The sequence below is a fragment of the Neolamprologus brichardi genome, chromosome 1 (genome assembly GCF_056152115.1).
Source record: "Neolamprologus brichardi isolate AB-2024 chromosome 1, ASM5615211v1, whole genome shotgun sequence".
Classification (NCBI taxonomy): Eukaryota; Metazoa; Chordata; class Actinopteri; order Cichliformes; family Cichlidae; genus Neolamprologus; species Neolamprologus brichardi.
This window is the reverse complement of record NC_142104.1, coordinates 2,122,501-2,141,303: the sequence shown is the minus strand read 5'-3', so window position 1 is coordinate 2,141,303 and position 18,803 is coordinate 2,122,501. Positions and strand designations below refer to the sequence as shown.

Sequence of the window (18,803 nt, the reverse complement as noted above, 5' to 3'; positions counted from 1 at the left end):
GTGGGCTGAATGGGTAAAGAAAATTCTCCATACCCAGGGCACAAGTTATTGAGCTTTTATTTGTATTTTCAGATTTTTACAAATTATTTTACTGACAGACCTTGCCCACAGCCAGTAATAGATGGAAAAACAGAAAAAAAAATTTTTTAAAAATAAATTTCAATTATTATTTTCTTCTTTAAATATAAACTTTTAGTTAGTCCAAAATTCAGGACAGTCTTGGCAAAAAGCTACCAGAGCTTTTTCTGTATGTCCATGATGTAAAATGAGTTTGACCCCCCTGTTATGTAAGGTTCAGGACAGATTAGTTCTATGTTACTCGAATAAAACCAGAAGAGAAAAAAAGCAACACATTTCTGATTGCAACACCTCCAGAAGCAGAATTACAAAGGCCATGGGTTTGTAGTTGGAGGCTGTGCTCTGGATCTCTCCTTTCAAAGCAAAACAGGAAGATCGATATTTATTCATTTATATCTTAATATCAATTAATTGTTGTAGAAGTCTTAGCCCTGCCACGACATCATAAAACATTCTTAATACTCAGCATTTGATAACGAAAGTAATGGTTGCATTTAAGGGATTCAAACTGCGCATGTCTGTGGGGACAACGCTGTAATGCTGGTTGTGTTTATGTTGTAGCGAGGAGGAGGAGGTATGACTGCGCATCACTACGGGGGGAACAGTGCATAAACTACCATGTGAGATGTTTATATCGGCTTATACATACAGTGAAATGGAAACATTTAATCTTACTTAGGTCTTATGTGGTTATTAGCCTAGTTATGATGCATTTCGCCATTGCTTGTTCGTTATTATTACGTTTACAGAGAGAAAGAGTCGCTGTTTCCGTCTTTCTCTCCCCCCCTTTACATGGCGGAATGGTAGGGGCCTTGGTGACGTCACGGGCTGGGCGGGTCTCAGCAGGCTGATCGTGAAGAAGAGGATTGTTGCTGTTGTTGTTGTTGTTGTGTAGCTGGATCGCTGGGAGTTGCCGAGCCGTGTGTTCGTTTGTGATTAAAACTGAGAGGACAGCGAGCGGGAAGATTGTTGAGCCCCAAATTTAACCGTGAGCCGCGTTTACAGCCCGCTGCACCGACGAGAGGAGCCCGGAAACGGCAAACATGAAATGGATGTTCAAAGAAGACCACTCTTTGGGTAAGAATGGAGGCGACGTTCTGATTAGTGAAGAAAAATAGTTATGAGTTGTTATTATTATGTTATAAAAGTCTAGCTGTTTATTCTTCCGTATGGGAGTTAATGTGGGCTTTAAAGTTTCTAAGGTGTCGCTGGTAAACGGGCCCTGCGGGGAGCCGGGCCTGTCCTCCAGGCTTTTGTCCATAGAGGAGCCAGCGATCCATTAACGGGGACATACAGGTGTAAATGTTGATGTCCGCTCCTGTTAACGTTAATTTTTAAACCCGTAGTATTAAAGCCGTGTACTGGGCTCGTGGAGGCGGACAAACCATCGTGTCTTTGTTGTTAACACGACGACCCAGTTTCAGGCTAATCGTGTATACTGGCTCAGCAAGTTGCTAGTCGGGCCTCGCCTCTGCTCGCAGTTCATCAGCAGCTGGATGACCAAACAGCTCGAACACTGCGGGCCAGCCGCATGCAACACATCTGGAAACATCTGTGTAGACATGTGCTGAGGGATCATTTAAAGAGGTGCTCAGTTACAGCTGAAGTACAGTAAAGTAAATCAAGGTAATCAGGAAAACTCACTTAGTGAAGTACAGGAGGAGTGCAGGAGCTCCTTCCCTGTGATTGTGTTACTGTAATTTAGTTTTATATGCATTAATTTCACATAAAAATATTGTATTATTCTATAATTACGCAATTGTAATAAATATTATGTAAGTTGACTTCGACCAGTGGTTGAAACTTATCATGAAATATTATTTGTAGGATTTAAAATAGTACAAATGTCGTCTGCGATAAGAAAGACAAGCACATGTTGGTGAAGGCCCAACCCCCCCCCCCCCCCCCCCCCTATTGATTTAGGTTAAAAAAAATCAGTGGTAACTTTTTTGTGTCATTTATTAAATGTTGTTATAATAAAAGCTTAAGAAAGTATTTATGGTTCTTTCGTTCAAGCTAGCACTATTCAGGGTTTGTAGTCACATGACCATTAACCTGTCCACCATTTTGCCATTGTGATGCTGTAGGGTGGTGTGAACAAGGCCCCACAGAGTCACACGGTCCCCGACCAATGAGGGGACTGGTTGGAGGTTTACGGTACACGGTGCTACCTGTATGGACCTTCCTGCGATTGCTTAGGTCGCGACACGTCGCCCCAGTCGCTGTTTGGAAGGAAGATGTGGACATGTCTGGAAATGCTCGCTAATTTCTAGCTGTAAAAATGAGAAAAATGCAAAACACAAAAGTCAAAACCTTTACAGGGAAGGTGCATTTCTGGGTTGTTGCACTTTGTGTTTCACTACAGTCCAGGAAGTAGTTAGCGAGGGTTTGCAGATAATTCAGTATCTTCCATGCAAACTAGAAGCAACTGCAGCAATTAGCATGTCTGTGGCGGCCAACTGTGAAACCTGAACAGGAGCTCAGGGCACCCCCGGTGCTTCCTGTGAAAGATAAGATGTGGTTGCAGAGCGCTGTTTCAGCCAGCTGACCACAAACCGCGATAAGGATTTTTGTCCATTTGTGCTCATTCATCTTTAATTTATGTGACATAGTGAAAACGAATGATCTGAAGGCAAAGGAGCTGTTGAACTGTTAGAAACGAGAGTCATTATTTTATAATATTTAATAAATACTTGCAGGAATGCATGCGGCGTGATGTCACAGAGGCAACATGGTGATGTTTTATTAAAGATTCAGTGCCTGCACGTTCTTCTTTTGAGTGAGCGGATCGAAGGTGTTCGGGCGGTCAGAGGTGGTGTTAACTGACAACAACTCCACCGTCAGATATCGATCTCTGTACATAATCAGCAGCAGGAGGTGCTGAGAGCTGTCTGAGGAACTCCTCACATAACCATCAGGGACCTAAAGACTTAAACTGAAGAAGTCAGCTGCTTTTTGAAATGTAGCTTTTATTGATCATTTAGGAAGGCTGATCATATTTGGTACATGTAAACAAACTGCTGAAGCTAGCCTCCACACCACAGGGGGCGCTGCAGGGAGCAAAAGCTTGCCTTTGCATTTAGAAAGTTACTGAAAACCTTTTTTCACTGATTGAAGTGGACTTAAATCTGCATTTGTTAAACCCTGTCATATATCCACTGCTCCTGGTGGATGTTCATATGAAACAAGGCTCTGTATGAGATAAAGAAGGCTTATTTTGAACTGTGAATCATGCAAAGCCGTTGGGCAATATAAATATGTTGAATTAAGTTGAACATTCGATTGCAATGAATAGCGGCTCTTTGTAATGTCTGTTTTTTGTTATTTGTTGCTTATAATTTGCATCGGTTTGATCGTTATTGCAGTTTTCTGTCTTTTTAATCATGTTTGTTTCTGTGGTTTAATCAAGTGAGAACTCAGAGTCAGTTTCTTGTTTCATTATTGTTAAAATAATAATAATAATTTTCTTCATAGTTTCATTTTTTTTTATTTCACTTGGAAACAGCCCGAGGTGGCGAGAAACACCCGTCAGACTAACCGGCGTGTTTCTTTGTCTCCTGCAGAACATCGATGCATAGAGTCAGCCAAAATCCGCAACAAGTACCCTGACCGCGTCCCGGTGAGTGAGCGCGACGACGCGTGGGCGGCTGCTTCTGCAAGTCGGCCAGTTCGCCGATGATGAAATGTGTGTGTTGTTGCGTTCAGGTGATCGTGGAGAAAGTGTCGGGATCACAGATCGTGGACATCGACAAGAGGAAGTACCTGGTCCCCTCTGACATCACAGTGGCCCAGTTCATGTGGATCATCAGGAAACGCATCCAGCTGCCCTCGGAGAAGGCCATCTTCCTGTTTGTGGATAAGACGGTGCCTCAGTCCAGGTGAGCTCGGCCTTTCAGAGGAGCTCGCTGTCTGATTTTTATATTATAAAGTAAAATAATGAGATGTGAAATGACCTCGCTCTGTAACTCCAGGTCGTGTGAGGGTTGAAGGGTTGAGGGCCGCCGCCATTAACCGTTTCAGTTTTAAAGGTCTTTAGATAAAAGACATCATATCTATGATCTTTAATTTTCCATTAATCTGCTCGGCTTTTGGAGGACGAATGATAAAAGACAGGAAGATATTTATTCTGCTGCAAAACACAACAGATGAAAACTGTAAATCTTCCCGTCATTCATTTAATACTGTATTCATTCAGTTTTGTCATGATGCTGCACGTCTCAGTATTTCAGTGTTAGTGGGTCAGTTTCCACTTGGGCTGGGTTTTGATTATCGATTTATCGATTAAAATCGATTCTGGCTTGGATAACGTGATATCGATTCATTAAATCCTGAATAGATTTTTTAATATAAATTTATTTTGCCCGAAACGCCAGAATCTCAGGTTAAACCTCACAACATTTCAACAACCACCAAACAGCTAAAACAGTAACTGAGAGCAGGAACACGGATTCTGCACAAAGACGTAAACACAAAGCTCGACCCGCCGACGCATCAGGATCAGTGAGATTTGACTTTCTCACCCGACGGCACGGACACGGTCGGGGCTGAAAGCCGACATCTCGCTGATTCTGATGTTTCGGCGGGTCGAGCTTTGTGTTCACGCCCTTTTTGCGCTGAATCTGAAGCTGTTAGTTTGATCTCTCTCCAATCAAAATTCACTGAACCAGCAGCAAAAGAAGATCCAAACTACGCTTCACATAAACATCGTCATGAATTCACTCTGACTTTTACTGTTTTGCTTCCACCAGGATAAAATCACACTTCATGCACAGCTCTCTCTCTCTCTCTCTCTGTACTTCAACAACAGTTTCCCGTCTAAAAATCAGTTTTCTGCATTATTCGCTTGCTTGCTATCTGTAAACGGCGCTGTAAACAAGTCTACCGTTGTTTACAGGCTGTCGGCCGCTCTTTATGTACTAGTGTGCGTAACTTGGGCGATCGTGGCTCAACAGTTGGGAGTTCGTCTTGTAATCGGAAGGTTGCCGGTTCGAGTCCCGGCTTGGACAGTCTCGGTCGTTGTGTCCTTGGGCAAGACACTTCACCCGTTGCCTACTGGTGGTGGTCAGAGGGCCCGGTGGCGCCAGTGTCCGGCAGCCTCGCCTCTGTCAGTGCGCCCCAGGGCAGCTGTGGCTACAATGTAGCTGCATCACCAGTGTGTGAATGGGTAGATGACTGGTTGTGTAAAGCACTTTGAGGTCCTTAGAGACTAAGTAAAGCGCTATATAAATACAGGTCGTTTACTCCTCCAAATGTTCGCAGATTTCTGGTGTTATTTATGAAAAAATGCTGACCAGGCGGATTTGTCGGTGTCTTTTCTGCGGTGGATTGTTTTCTTATTGGGTGTTCAGTGACGGCGTTGCGTCTCCCTCCATGTTTCAGCATCACGATGGGGCAGCTGTACGAGAAGGAGAAGGATGAGGACGGCTTTTTATACGTGGCCTACAGCGGGGAGAACACCTTTGGCTTTTAGAGGGAAATAAAAGCTGCCTCTCCTGACACCCACCCACATCCAATCACAGCCCTCACTTGGCCCCTGGGAGACAGCGAGGGAAATTCAGAGACTGGAACAGACACGGATACGCATCAGGAGACTCCGGCGTGCTTGTCCCGGCTCATGTCTCACCTCCTCCTTACAGATCCAGTGTGTCACATTTCAGTTCCTCTTCGTTTGATGTTGTGATTTGAGTGTTTTCGTAGGAACCTTGATTTACTATTATTATTGATTGTTTCCACCTTTTAAAAGTGACGAGTGAATGATTTTTGCTTTCAGTTGTGCTTTCTTCTTTGAAGATGATATTTAAAAAAATGAATTATTTGACGGTAAGGTAGCTGGATGACCTAACCAATAAAAAGCCAAAAATAAATCCTGGGCACCTTCCTCATTTCTTCAAACTGTGCGTTATTTGATGCAAACAGGGGGGGTCATGTGACTCTTCAGCACAAAAGATCCCCATGAGTGTCGCCTCCAGTCGAGGTGTTAACAGATGACACAACAGCTACAAAAAACAAAGAAAAACTGCAACATTGTTACAAATGAGACGAGATTGATGCTGCAGAGAATCATTTGTGTCGTTTCACACGCTTTTGTTTCCCCAAATGAATGAAATGATCAATTAAAAGTGTATTTTGTATTTACTCAGGTTATCTTTAACTAATATTAAGATTTGTTTGATGGTCTGGAGCGTGCACGTGTAACAAATATCCAGAAAACCTCCCACAGCACTGAGGATACGCTCAAAATCGGCGTGATGATTCACTGACCTTTGACTCTTTGCTTCTCGGTTTTAGTGAAATCTGATTGTAAAGAGTTGCCGTGGCGCGCTTTAGGAGGAAGTGTAGTTTCTTTCTGTTTGGTGTCATTTAGGACTTGTGTTGTGATTTTAACCTTTGATACTTTCAGTCACTTTATTGCAAAACATTCATTCATTTAATAGTTTTCACTTCCTGTTTAGAGTTTCTAATCGTGACGTTTTACGCTGCACAGAGTGCAATGAGCTCTTACGTGTGATGAAGTTGCCGCAGTGATTTCTGGGTAAAACCGACCAGGGACACATGGAAGTTCATGGAAGCACGTCTGCGTGCTGAGTTCTCATACTCGGTATTAGCCGCTCGAATCAGGAACCAGACACTCGATATCTGAGTGAGGGTGTGAGAGTGTGGTTAGTCACTTCTACGAAAGCAAAGAAGTTTGAAAATTCAAAGTAGTGAACTCAGCGACTCCTCTTCACTCACTACATTTATTATTTATTATTTTACCTTTTCACAGAGCATTTTAACTCTTTAATGTCACTTTAAATGCTTTAACTTTCTTCTTTTGGAACGATCAAATTCTTCTTCTTATATCATTAACTATGTGTAACTATAGCGGCCTCTGTATGTTTCTCTCTCTTCACTGTGAAAACTAAAGAAGATGCATAAAAGTTTACAGCATAAACATCTCAGATGTTTCAAACGTTCCCGTGTTAGCGTCCATAAACACTCGAGCTCGCACAAAAAAACTGTCAACGTTGTGTCCAAACTAACCTCATTATTTAACACAGCGGTTCCCAAACTGTTTTTGCTGGGCCCCCCTTTGTTTTACAAGAAAAATGTTCGCGCCCCCCACCCCCTGCGCACAGACACAAACACATCCTCCAACCACACACGCCCATATTTTGCTCCATTGCGTTTATTTCACACCTCAAACATTTAGTAAACAATTAAGCAAATACAAGTAATCTGCAATAAATCACAGGTAGCAATAAAATAAACTACTAACTCTTTTACGCTGCGTCCACACCCACACGGGTATTTTTGAACACGCAGCTGTTTCGTCCACGTAAACGGCGTTTTGAATCACCGAAAACTGAGATTTTTTTAAACTCCTTTTTGCGTTTACATGTGGACGAGGAATACAGAGTTCATCACGCAACGTCAAAGGTATGTGCCTTTTTCACGTCACGCTGTGGCCACGTTATTGTTTACGTGAGATGAACTGCAGAATGACAGAGACAAAATACTGTTAATCTGACTGTCTGCAGGTTTTACACACAGTTACAGTCCCTCCATTTACAAAGGCAGAGGCGTCACGGTGTCATTATTTTAGGTGTAGTTGTTTTTTTCCTGTGTAATAATGTTCAACATTGCTATAAATACATTTTTCAAAAAAAGTGCAAAATGGGTTTAAAAACATAAACAGCTGTGGGATCCTGTTTGTCCATAATTTGAACCGAGAGAACAAATCGTGTCAGGATCAGCCTGATGTTATTTGTGTCCCGCTGTAACTTTACTGTATAAAGAGCAAACATCTCCAACATGTCAGGAGTAGTTAGTCATTACAACAAGTGTTTGTGAACTAAAGATCAAGAATGTGGGATCCTGTTTGTCCGTGATTTAAACAGCCCAGCGCTGCTCCAGACGCAGGGAAAACCAATCCTGCAGGGAGACCTACCTCTGCACCTGTGCAGGTGAAACCAAAGGGCAGATTTGCCTCATTATATTTTCTAGTCTTTGGTTAAGAATGAAGTTGGTTTGGAAACATATTCAGCTATGCTTCATCTCCTGCTTTGCATTTCTGTGGGCGCCCCGTGCTAGCAGGGTCCAAGCGTTTAGTTTTTTTCCTTTTCATACCGCGCCCCCCCGCCATGGCTCTGCACCCCCCGTAGGGGGCAGGCCCCACACTTTGGGGAGGTCTGATTTAAGACATTTGTAATCATTTCAGTCTTATTCCTCTGCGGGGCAACCTGCATATGGCCAATAAAGCATTCATTCATTTCCAAAAAAATGTGAAATACACACAAAACCTACAACAGAAACATATAAAACACTTTTATTTAACTTCCTAAAACTAATTCATAATCAATCTGTGTAAAACTGTTTCTGTGTGTATTCTTCTGGTTTCACTTCCTCGAGTAATGTCTGCCTTCTTTCTCTGAATTTTAAGGATACTCGGGTGTAAACAAACCAAACTTCCTCTTTCTCTAAATAACATCTGATCTCTGAGCCGCTGAAGCGCCGCTGCTTTTGTTTTCATCACTCGTGTCGACAGCTTTGAGTTAAAACTCTGTAGAACGACAAATCAAATCTTTTACTTTGACAGAAAATGTGCAAAAACGGTGAAACAACAATAAAATCCATCTTTTATAATTAAAAATAAATGTTAGAAGATGCGGCTGCTGACGGCGAAGACGCAAAAGTCCCAAAAGTATACAGCAAACACTGTTTATTCCAGCTTTGGGTCTTTATGAAAGTGATTATTATTATAACATAATATTATTATAACATGGGTGCATGTCTTTATGACTCACAGCTGCTCTAAATAAAGCGTCGTGGTAACACCAACAAGCTCAAACAAGGACTCAGTGGGCTTTAAAGAGTACAAAAATAAAGCTTTTATTGTGAAAGGTGGAGCAATAACGAACAGACATTTGAAACTTTCAGTTAGTTTGTTTCTCTCATAAAGAACATCCAAGAAAAAGAAACTTCTAGTTTTAAACTAGAAACATTTCTGTGTGATCATCATTAATCATCATTAATGATCAAAGTTCTGCAACAGTTCGAAACACATGAGAGCAACAAACAGCTTCTTTGATCATTTCTGGGATTCCAGACTCAGACGGTTGTGGGCTTCAGGTGGACGAGACGTTTGTCTTCATTCCTTTAGTGGTTTCCGGCTCCAGAGTGGTGGACGCTGATCTTTTCTTGAATTCTTCCACATGCATCTGCGCATGTTTCCATTCAGGATCAAGGCAGAACTTCTTCTTCAGAGTTGTGACGCTGTAAGAAACACACGACACACAGTGTCAATGCACACGTCACAACATCGCAAACTGATGGAAAGAAGCTGAAAAATAAGTCACACAGCAGCCAGTTTAAATATTCTCAGTACTTAGTTTTACCAATCGATGATGAACACACAGAAGACGATCAGATTTACTGAGTTTCAGACTGGTGGAGCCCAAACATGGAGCCTGATTTTTCATAATAAGAGCCTCCCAGTTCTAACTGCATTTGTGTAAGCCTATTTCACGATTTCACAATAACATACTACAGCTGTCTCAATCAGAAGACTGAGATTTTATTTTACCTCTAAAGTCAAAAAGTTCTAAAATCCTCTTTAATTGCAACTCCTCCAAATTCGATGCCTCCTAAATAAACTAAAACATCGAAGATATTTAATGCAGGTCAGCCCCACTCTACGTTTCTGCATCTGGACGGAGACCTGCAACACCTGTCACATGACTTTCATGTACTCACATGATGGCTTTAAGGTTGCAGTCGCTGGTCATCGTCACGTTCGTCACCTTCATCACTGGTATGTGGATTTTATTAGTGACGGCCTCGCAGCATTCGACACCGTTTATCACCATGTCTATAGCGACCGGCACTGTGAACACACACAGAGTTAATACGAGTGCAGCTCAGACTCACAGAGGTCAGAGGTCAGCGGTACTCACTGGCAGAGCTGTGCTTCAGGAAGCAGCTGAGCGTCAGGACTGTGAGAGCCAGCAGAGTCTTCATGGTTCCCGACACAGACAGATGTTCTTCTGTTTGGATGTGCAGGGCTGATGTGCTCTGACCTGCTCTCTGCTCCCTTTATATCCGACGTCCACGTTCACGGCTCAGCCTGTTCTAAGAAGCCACGGTTCCCCTTTGGTTCCACTTCTTCTCCTTTCTGACAGGATTCAGAGAAACCCCTTACAGAGGATTTCTTTTTTTAAATGATGCTAAAACCCCCAAAAGAAAATGCAACGAAATCTCTTTTTACTTTTAACTGGTGCAAAAATCTGTCTTTGAATATCACATTTGATCTATTTCTCTTTTTTTTATTTCTATCATTTGTTGTCAATAAATCAGAGAAATAAACTCGGCAGAGCTTTATGTGAAAACTACAAACTGATCGGTCTGTATTGGCAGAACTCATCCGATTGGAAAACAGCAACAATGACACAACCCTGTTTGAGTAAGCACTCTGGTGACAGTGGGAAGGAAAAACTCCCTTTTAAAAGGAAGAAACACCAGCAGAACCAGGCTCAGAGAGGGGCGGGGCCACAAGCTGCTGGGATTTCTCATTTTAAATAAATAAAAATAAAGTCCTTCCACCGTTTCATTAGAAACATTAAAAACAGTCACTTCGTTTCCTCTGGGACCCGCTGACCGCAGAGCCTCCAGAGGAATGAGTAGAAACGATCATAGCAGCTGTTTAATATGTTTGATAGGAATTTAATTATATAAAGCACATATGGTACAAGTTGTAGTGCAGTAGTAGTAATACTGTTGTAATGAACAGTAATACTGGTAGTATTAGTCACAGTGCTCCAGTCAGCACGACCTCTGACCTGTGAGGTCGGAGCACAGATCTCTGTTACTTTCTTTCATGTTCAGCGTGTTGAGTCTGAAACATAAAGCACCTGTCAGGTCCTCACAGGCCGCACTGCAGCGCTGTGGGGTGACATTGTGAGCTGTGTGGCGGTTTTCACTTCCTCGTCCACTTCCAACAGAAAAAAGCTTCTGTGAATCTGTTTCCACACTTTGAGGAAACCCGCACATTTATTGTGACTGTGTGCAATTTTGTGTTTCTACTTCCTCGTTGAAGTTCGTCCGGGAGGCAAAAGGAGAGAAGTGAAAGAAAAACAAGCTCAAATGTTTCATCATGAGCTTAAATGTGTTCATTTAACTTCAGAGGGAATTTTATTTTATATGTGTTTGGATTTTCAAAATAATGTGCTTCATGTTTTATTTGATCACATTTTATTTTGGTATTTTTATTGTGTCATACATTAATTGATTTACTTAACCTTCTGTAAAACTTCAAAGTCCTACCCTTTCGTGGTCCTCAGGACCAAAAATGGTCCCGCCCCAAAAAGTGCTCTAAAAATGTTATATATCAATATTTTTTTCCACTTTAAATTAGTCAGTCTTTTAAAACTACTTCTGCTTAAAATATCCACATCAAGTTTTAATTATATTTTCATTGTTTTAACCCTTTAAATCCCAGTTTGGGTACATGAGCGCCCTGTTTTTTAACAGAAAAAATATATATATATATTTTCCATAAAATACATTTAAAGTAATATTTGATTGTTATTATAATTAGGCCTTTAGATGGTCCAAAGATTGGCACCAACATTCATTTTGATCCATTATTATTTTTTGTGCAGGAGCACATTTTAAAAAATCCATCCTTTTGGTCCCGCCCCAAAAAGTGCTCTAAAAATGTTGTATATTAATATTTTTTTCACTTTAAACGAGTCAGTCTTTTAAATAAACTTCTGTTTGCTGTGACACATCAACGTATTTTTTCCTCAGTGGTGTTTGACACCATGATGCTCTTTGTGTTTCTTTTTGGGTCGTGACTCTATATATTTAAAAGTGCACGTGCTAATATTGCACCTGTGTGTTTAAATGTGCTTTTTAATAAATCAGGGACAGTACATTATGTGAATGTTTGGAATATACCTGCTGAAATACGATATACAGCCTCTCCACAGTGAGGGAAACAAACACATGACCTGCATTTTGGTGCAACAAGCAGTTTCCTTTCTTTTAGTCTGAGCCTATCAGTGCTGCAATCAACTCACTCAACAGAAGAGAACAAGAATAGAATAGAATAGAATAGAATAGAATAGGAAGAACAAAAGCACCGGTCCTGCTAAATGTCACACACAGGTGACGCCGCCCCATCTCACATTGTTCGTCAGAAAGCTTTTTCTGAAAAAACGGGACTGTTGCTTGCTTTGATTGGACCGCAGCCCGGCTCGCTGTTGCCGAAGCCCTAAAAGCTGTGTCCCGGTTGCTAAGGTGTTGAGTCACCCAGAATTCACTGTTTGCATTAGTGATGCTGAGTCATAACACGAGGAAACTCCGTCCTTCCAGTGGTGATTAAAGGGATGTGCGTCTGCCAGGAAAGTAGGAAGTGAATAATAGAGCGAGACGTCAGATCCATGAGGAAAATGAACCAGATCTGCGTCTTTAAGCAGTTAGGTTCATTTTCCTGCATTTATTCAGTTTTCATTCTTATCTTTGGAAAGAGATAAGCAGCAGCTTTGCTAGGAAAACTGGCAAGTCCCGTTTTTCCTCAACGGGAAACAGAAATTCCTGCAGACCAGGCTGCATGACCCCCCCCACCCCACCCTGTTTAATTTTAATCATTTAATAACTGAGATACCAAAGATCCAAATTAACCAGTCTGCTGCTATCAGCCTATTTCAGCTTGACTGACTCACAGAAATGTGAAGCTGTGAAGCTGAAAGAACAAACCGAGCAGTCAATCGGTCGCCCGGACTCTCGTGTTCAAATGTCCAAACTTACAGCAGAAATAAACATGTCATGTGGGGACGTAACACAGCTATAAAAACTGTTTCAGTCTCTAAAGATAATCCCCCTTCCATAACAGCAGGCACACTGCACCACCTTTTCTCCAACAGGCTTCATCAGGGCCAGACTTAGGGAAGGGCAGCTGTCTGCTTACACCCCATGACAGAGAGAAGACAAAACTTAAGGACATGCAGCCTTCAAAATAGAGACAGTGTCTGTCTCCTAAAGAGGGGCCTGAAAACTGAAGGCTCTCCCTCCCATTCTACTTTTAAATACTGTAGGAACAACAAGTAGGCCTGCAGAGCGAGAGCGAAGTGCTCTAATAGGGTGATTTTGGATTGGCTGGAGTCTTTTGAAAGAACTTCAAGGATAACAAACTTCATGTCAAAATGGGACACGCCCCCTAGGGTGGTTGAGCAAGCAAAGATCCTGTGGGACAGATACAGACGGAAAAAATGTGATGGCTAACCAACCGGACATAATGGTGGAAGACAAGCAGAGGAAGACAGCAACATCAGGAAGAAGGAACACGAGAAGCTTGAGAAGGACCAAGAGCTTGAGAAGATGTGGAGGGTGAAGGTGACGGTGCTCCCAGTGGTAGGGACCCCCAAACTGGGCAAGTGGCTCCAGCAGATCCCAGGAACAACATCGGAGACCTCTGTGCAGAAGAGCGCAGTCCTGGGAACAGGAACAGCTCAGATACTGCGCAGGACCCTCGAGCTCCCAGGCCTCTGGTGGAGGACCCGAGCTTGAAGGATAGACTGCCCGCAGGGGTGAGAGGGGAGTTTTATTCATATTTCCATTTTATTTAGATTTACAAGTTTAGATTGTCAGTTATTTTTATTTTATTTAAATTTGTTCTTTTAGTGTAGTTTGAATTAACTATAATAACCTGGTTAGGCAGCCTGCAAAACCTGTATTCTCTCTAATGGCCAGCAGGGGGCGAGTCCACTGCTGCAAAGACAGATTACACAGGTCTCCAAAAAACAAAACAAATTTCAGCTGCATGGAATATTTTGGGTAAATTGTATGTTTTTTAGGGTGCTGAATACAAAAATGATCTCTATTTCCCTCCATCACGTTCAGTTTTTTGCAGAACACGAGGAGTTTACATTAAAAAAAGCACAACAGCGATGAAAAATATCAATAATTTAACTGTGCACACTTTTTCTGAGATTCTTTAGCTTTGGCTATGAACAAAATAAACCTTTTGGGACACGATCATCTGAGCTCCTCCCACCGCCAAACCCACCGTACCCTCCCCCCTCCTACTGACCCCCCTCCATTCGTCACATTTTCTAGTTGTATGTCTCGCTCTTAGAAACATTAAATTAATGTAAGGTTTTTTGATTCAATTATAGGATACCAGACTTCAGTTTAAAAAGGTTAATTACAGTAAAAACATGAGTTTTGCAAGAAAACCTGATGAAGTGGAACTTTTAGAGTATTCTTCCAGTTTCTGTGAGTAAAAATCGATAAGAAACAGTCAAAAAATCATGTGCAGCGCTCTTCACAAACTTCACCCTTTAGTACAGGAAGATGGTGTGGCAGGTGTTGACTGGAATTCCCCTGAAACTCTGCCGCCTTGGCTGGATATTTTGCAGAAAGTCCCACAAGTCACATTCCTGTGCGTACATCAGCCCGACCGAAACAACAGAAGGCTGTTCGTGTTTGCATCACTGCGTCATAGTGTGCATGCAGTATGCTGCATGCACATGAGGGAAAACCTGCAGAAATGCCTCAATATCATTATATATTTAAAGTATATAAATATGCAAAGAATCCCAAACAGCTCTTCTTGGTTTTATCCAGTTTGTGCTTTTCATGAATCAAGCAGTCGGACTCTGTTTGTCTGAAACGCTGAATTATAGACAAACCTAAAATTACTGACACTAAACAGCCTTTTACACACATCTAAAGCTTCCATCACTATTATTTTGTTACATTATTTCGGTAAATTTTGCCTGTTCCTCTTCCTTTTGCACTGACACGAGGTAAGCAGCACGCCTGGGAGGTCAGGTGCTTTATAAGAGTAAATTCCTGCCTCAGATGTTCACGAGTATCCATCGGGGCATACGTAAACGTTTAAAGGTTATACTTGTGATCGATGTGTGCATGATAGCAAAAAAATGCATTCTTTATTTTTTGTGCATTTTCTATGAGTTTCGTGTACGAAGGATGATTTTCATGAGACAGATCAGGATTTACGAGGTCGCCACAGACATATGAAAAAGTCCAAAGGAGTTGCAGACTTGCTGCCAAATACACCGACTAAAGTGACACTATAATAAAAACTCGTCCGGTTTCCGAGGCACTGACATCAGACAGAAGGCTTCATGTTGGTCTCTGTGTGTAAACGCCGTACACGTGCAGGACTACTGAGCGTGAGATTACAACATTTCTGACACGTTAGCAGCGAAAACAACAGAAAGAGAAAATCTGAGGATTGGATTCAAAACCCAAAACAATGACAGTGAGAATCCGTCATCCTGAATCATCGCAGGTGCCCGAACGATGATGTGAGTGGAAAACCCGTCGTGCCCGCGGTATTACATGCCCAGGTTTCCTTGTCACTCACAGAGAGGAAGTCAGTCAATGGGAGTGAAAGGGTTCAAAGAAGCAGGAAGAATCTGTTAATTCTAATCAGACACATCCTCTTCCCTCTGCGGGACGGTGATGTAATGAACAGGTTTGACACACAAGTTATTTATAGAATCAGTGGAGGAAGCTGCTGAAATTGTTTGTTTTTAATTCAGCGTAATTGTTAATTGTTCGACTGGTTTTGTGTGAAGGCATCAAGCTTTAGCAGCAGAGGTGAACTATCAGCTGCTGCCTGTGTGCTTTAAGATTCAAGACTTTTAGAATCTTAACACGAGGTGCAAACAAACTCGTTTCAAGTTGATTTTAAACGTAAAGTTAGGACGTCTGACAGGCTGATCTGGCAGGCGAGCTCTGCTTCTAAATACAGGCAGCAAGGCTTTATAGTGAGAGGGAGGAGACTGCAGCGACATTGCATCACCTCACTGGTTTCTGTGCCAAAAAGCACCGTCGAAAACACAAAGAGCATAAACTCCACACAGAGTAAACAAGGAAACTCTAGCATAAGACTTATTGTGATAACAGAGGCTGGACTTAATCAGTAACTTGTAAACTGTTACAGTTTCACTTTGAATCATTCAGCTGAAGGCCCGTACTCTGCACTTTTACCTTAATAACGAATCCCAGAAGGATCTTAAAAAAAATTTTAAGCTGAGAGATTGCGAGCTTTGTTTGCCCTGAATTTTACCCCACAGGTACCAAACAAGCTCCCCTCTCTCTAACTGAGGGCTTCAGAAAAGCTTCCAGCAGCAAACGTACTGTTAAAAACACAGGTGGGAAGTGAATAACTCGCTCTTATCCTGGTGTGACAGAGCTGACGTCACACAGACCTAAACATTAGAGAAAAACCTGACTGAAACGTTGGTGCTGAGCCCGTGGATAATCGCCATAGACTGTAGCTGTGTCCCAATTCCTCCGACTACGTCACAGCGATGGGACGAAGGCTGTCCAAATTCGAAGACTCCAACAAATGCGTCCTCCTTTTCCCCAGATTTGAAGGATGGCTCTGGTTTATCCTTCGTATCCCATAATTCATAGCGAGGCCCAGCCAATTCCAGCTTCCATCATTGGTGGCAGCTACTTAATTTTAATATTACTCTTATTTCTCTTTCTGGGTCACAAAATAAACTTTTAAGATAATTTCAGGCAAGAATGTGGCTGTGTAAACTTCAAATATCAGCTCGGTTTATCAAGATATCGCATATTTGAGACGTCTGTTACCCACCAGCTTGGAGCTGACCATGAGGTCAAGGCTCACTAGAGCCGACGAGAACAGCGGACTCCCAGCAAATCGTTTTCAGACCCTCGCGGTCTTTTGCTACTCAGGTTAAACATGATATATAAGTCACTCAGATAACTTAAACATGTTATTGTTTGGCTTTTTTTCAGTGTTTTATTTGTTCCTGAGTAAATCGGTTTGGCTGAGATTAAAGTTCTATCTTCGAAGGACCCGGCCCACGTAGACCGTGAAGGCCGGGTCCTCACGCTGAATTTGGACACAGCAGGTACGTAAAGGATGGAATTAGGCACCATCTTTAGTCAACAACTGATTTTGGACTCTGCAGTCAGACACATGAACATTAGCAGCGTGGCTGCTGCCACCTTACACTTTTGAAGCCAGAAGTGACCACATTTGGATGACAGGCTGGCGTGCTAAGTTAGCTCACTCCACAAGCTGCATTCATTTAAAAGGCCAGTAAACCAGGATAGCCAACAAACTGTCAGTCACACGTGTCCATCAGGTTGTCTTCAGTCTACCATGTACTTACAGTCTGTGTTATATGCATGCAGTCCACCCACATTCAGGGGTGAGGGGTGAGCGCACCCTGCACAGCCGAACCCTGCAGTCTTTGTTTGCTGTGTGTGATCTGAGGCGACACTCAAACCTCATGCATTGCACAGTGACTTGGTGTGTGTGATGTTCTGCATGTGAGTGAACAAAGTCTTAATTAGAGATTTTCAGAGAGTCCTGGACAAACGGCACACTCTGTGGTATCCATGGTTACCGAGTAACAGCGGGAGTTCAGAGCTGCTGAATGGAAGAGTCGCATCATCTCAGCTCACTCTAATGGACTACGTTGTACTGCAGTGGTGGATCGTGGAGCCTCACGGTAGTTCTGAAAGTTATCCCCATGCTAGCCGCGCAGCAGAGGCACAAGCTATGTCCCAATTCATAGGCCGCATCCTCCTGAGGACCTGGCCTTCGCGGTCTATGTGGGCCGGGTCCTTCGAAGTTATCCAAGTTATCTAAGTGACTTATGTATCATGTTTAACCTGAGTAGTGAAAGACTGCGGGGGGTTGAAAACGATGTGGGGGGAGTTCGCTGTTCTCTCCCCGGTCAGCTATCGAGCTGGTGGGTAACAGACGTCTCCGAAAACGTTGGAGCACTTTTGCAAATATGCGATGTCTTGATAAACCGAGCAGATATTTGACGTTTCTACAGCTACATTCTCGTGTGGCACAGAAAGAGTAATAAGAGTAAAATTATAACTAAGTAGCTGCCGCCATTGTTGGAAACAGGAATCGGCTGGCTATGAATTCTGGGATAGGTTGGGCCATGAAGGACACACCCGAGCCATCCTTCAAATCCGGGGAAAAGAAGGGCGCATTTGTCGGCTGCATTTGGAGCAGCCTTCGAATCAGGGCAGCCTTCCTCACCTGGCTGTGATGTAATCGGTCTACAAATGCGGCCTCTGAAGAATGTGGCCTATGACGCATGCCTACAGTTTGCGTTTGAGATGCATTTTTAAAAGGTAAGAAGTTAAAAACAGCTCTGTATTTTAGCAGCACGTGTTTCACTTGGCTAAGCACTTGCAGGAAGTATATGAAGGCTATATGACGTACGTGATGAGGCCGCAGTCAGGGGCCCTGCAGGTTATCAGCCCAGCTTCTCTCAGCCTGAACGCAGCACATGAGTGAGTTATTCTGAGCTGTCACGATCTTAGGGTTTTCCTCACTGGGCCGAGGGGAGGGGCAGCAGGTGGAACCAGTACGCAGCCCCGCTTCCTGTGCGTGATCATACTTCCTACATTTGTCTTATCAAAACTACTACAGCAGCTGAGTCCTTCATTTTTAGGTTAATTCCTTTGTATTAAGAGCTTATGCCCTTCCTCACAAACTCCCCGAGGGAAAGTAATTCACCTGTCTGTATTTTCCTGCTTAGTTACTGCCTCTCACTTCCTGTTTTAACTTGTCAGCTAAATGTCTCTGCACTTTTAATCGTCTCTGCATGCTCCTAACCAACTTTGGATGGCGTTCACTCTGCTGGTGACCTTTATGGAGGTTTCATCAGGTGAGATGAAGGCTCGCCTTTGTTGCTTCAGTCAGTTTT

General features: G+C 42.7%; 2 protein-coding genes across 2 annotated transcripts; one reads left to right on the top strand and one right to left on the bottom strand.

Moving 5' to 3' along the window:
- Positions 1–915: 915 nt before the first annotated feature.
- Positions 916–5,942, top strand: LOC102789529 (gamma-aminobutyric acid receptor-associated protein-like 2). The gene is made up of 4 exons (XM_035912766.2): positions 916–1,155; positions 3,642–3,697; positions 3,784–3,956; positions 5,458–5,942. Exons 1-4 carry the CDS (start codon positions 1,122–1,124, stop codon positions 5,546–5,548), a joined length of 354 nt encoding a protein of 117 aa, XP_035768659.1. The 5' UTR covers positions 916–1,121; the 3' UTR covers positions 5,549–5,942.
- Positions 5,943–8,938: 2,996 nt separating this feature from the next.
- Positions 8,939–10,133, bottom strand: LOC148106240 (uncharacterized). The gene is made up of 3 exons (XM_087843724.1): positions 10,014–10,133; positions 9,814–9,943; positions 8,939–9,333 (listed from the first exon to the last, which is right to left on the bottom strand). The coding sequence occupies exons 1-3, from the start codon at positions 10,075–10,077 to the stop codon at positions 9,186–9,188; spliced, it is 342 nt and encodes a 113-aa protein (XP_087699850.1). The 5' UTR covers positions 10,078–10,133; the 3' UTR covers positions 8,939–9,185.
- Positions 10,134–18,803: the final 8,670 nt, after the last annotated feature.

Coding starts and splice junctions, on each gene's coding strand:
- LOC102789529 (XM_035912766.2), top strand. CDS start 1,122: ATGAAATGGATGTTCAAAGAAGACCACTCTTTGG. Junction 1,156..3,641: donor CAAAGAAGACCACTCTTTGG/GTAAGAATGGAG, acceptor TGTCTCCTGCAG/AACATCGATGCATAGAGTCA. Junction 3,957..5,457: donor AAGACGGTGCCTCAGTCCAG/GTGAGCTCGGCC, acceptor TCCATGTTTCAG/CATCACGATGGGGCAGCTGT.
- LOC148106240 (XM_087843724.1), bottom strand. CDS start 10,077: ATGAAGACTCTGCTGGCTCTCACAGTCCTGACGCTCAGCTGCTTCCTG. Junction 9,944..10,013: donor CCTGAAGCACAGCTCTGCCA/GTGAGTACCGCT, acceptor GTGTGTTCACAG/TGCCGGTCGCTATAGACATG. Junction 9,334..9,813: donor TGCAACCTTAAAGCCATCAT/GTGAGTACATGA, acceptor TGTTTCTTACAG/CGTCACAACTCTGAAGAAGA.